At 67.8% G+C, this 1,716-nt stretch overlaps 1 protein-coding gene across 1 annotated transcript; it reads right to left on the reverse strand.

Annotated features, from left to right (window-relative positions):
* Nucleotides 1-709: 709 nt before the first annotated feature.
* On the reverse strand, nt 710-1,683 carry EMIHUDRAFT_208089 (mitochondrial carrier family; the record flags this gene model as incomplete). Its single annotated transcript, XM_005773373.1, has 2 exons — nt 710-1,085; nt 1,160-1,683. 2 exons carry the CDS (start codon nt 1,681-1,683, stop codon nt 710-712), a joined length of 900 nt encoding a protein of 299 aa, XP_005773430.1.
* Between the last annotated feature and the right edge of the window lie 33 nt (nt 1,684-1,716).

Consider the following 1,716-nt stretch of genomic DNA (forward strand, 5'->3'; position numbering starts at 1 on the left):
CTCGCCTCGCGCACTCGCCGGCTGCGCGCCTCCCACGCCGGCAGCGTGCCCGCGGGGCCGATGTGATCAAGCGCTGGTAGCGTGGTTTAACCTCAGACCCATGGTCTCACAGTGTGCCGGCGAGTCGCCGAGCAGTGTCGCTCACACAAGCCGCAGCACAAGTGACTGAGGGCCAGTGAGGGCGAGCCCATCGCTGTCACAGCTGTGGCAGCCGCACAGTAGGCTGTGCCGTCTGTGCAGAGCGTGTGAGCAGCAGAGGAGCTGCTCTCCAAGCTTCAGGCGCAAAGAGCTGCATGCCATCGAAGGCGCTGTCGAGGTTCGCCGAGCGCGGCGCAGGTTGGAGGACACCGTCACCGACGAGCGCGTTGGAGTATTCACTCCGGACAAGCGACACGCACACGAGCTGCGGCCGTGTCGCCGTCATAGCGGCGAGGCGCGGGACACCGTCTGTGGCGAAGTGGGTCGCGTCCTCCGATTTCCTCAACTCACGGTCCACATCCCCTTTAGCCGGGGTCGTTCTCCCGATGGGGGACTAGCACTAGCCGTCTTCCACCTGGTCCCCCTCGGGTCCCTGCTGCTCCTAATCTCTTCGAGGTACATCCTCCTGCTGATCTCCGCAACTCGTCCTGCTCCACCTCTCGTCTCGCACAGATCGACGAGGGCGCTTTTTTTTGGTTGACTTTGTGTCTTGTCAATGTCTCTCGAAATGTCAGACTTCCGACCGCGCTCGCTTCATCCTCTCCAGCTGCGGGAGCTCGCCAGTGCAAGTGGGGGCCGCGAGCCGCTTGGCGACCTCGTAGAGGAAGAAGGAGATGGCACTCCCGGGCGCGATGGCGAGCACGCGAGCCGGCGCCCCCGCAAAAAAGGCGCGCGCACCTTCGGCGCGGTACAGGTCCGCCGCGATCGCCGCCGCACCGCGCCTCTCTCCGACCGCCGTCTGCAGCCGCGTCTTGACGAGGTCCGCGGGCGAGGTGAGCAGCGTCGCCGCAGCGGCGGCGGCGCAGGCGCACGCGGACGAGGTCGCGGGCGGAAGCTGCGCCTTGTCGGCGACGCCCGCGTGACGCGCCACGAGGTCGCGCCCGTGCCTATTCGGAGGAAGAGGGCCGAGGGTCCGAGGACACGCGTCCGGGCACAGCCTCTTCCACCGCCGCGGCCGCACTCGTACGCGAGGAAGTAGGCCACGTTCCACGGCCACCACGTTGCGTTGTTGGCCCAGTACCCGCGCATCAGCCCCGCCGCGCCCTCGGCGCGCACGACGCTCCGCAGCCCGTCGAGTGCCGAGGCGTACCGGTAGCCCTGCCTCCCCACCAGGCTCTGAACCTGCAGCCGCTCCTTGATGACGTCCACCGGAGTGTACACCAGGCCGGCCGCACTCTGGCCGAGCAGTCCCGCGCAGATGTACGCTGCGGTGCCCTCGCCGAGGAGAGCCTTGCTCCACTCGTACCCTCCAAAGTAAAAGGCGCTAGCAAACGGGACGCCGAACGCGACTGCGCCAAAGCCTCGATACAGGCCCGCGACGCCCTCGTCGCGGAGCACAGAGAGCAGAGCCGTTGGCATGGAGGCGCGCGCGAGGCGGCGCACACCGCCGTCCAGGCTTCCCGCCACCTGCTGCCGCGACTTGATTGTGTCAAAGGGATGGGTGCAGACGCGAGCTGCCACGCCGCTAACGCCACCGCTGAGCATGACCCGCCCGGCGGCTTGCACACCGGCGTAGAG

The sequence above is a fragment of the Emiliania huxleyi genome (assembly GCF_000372725.1).
Source record: "Emiliania huxleyi CCMP1516 unplaced genomic scaffold EMIHUscaffold_34, whole genome shotgun sequence".
NCBI classification, from domain to species: Eukaryota; Haptophyta; order Isochrysidales; family Noelaerhabdaceae; genus Emiliania; species Emiliania huxleyi.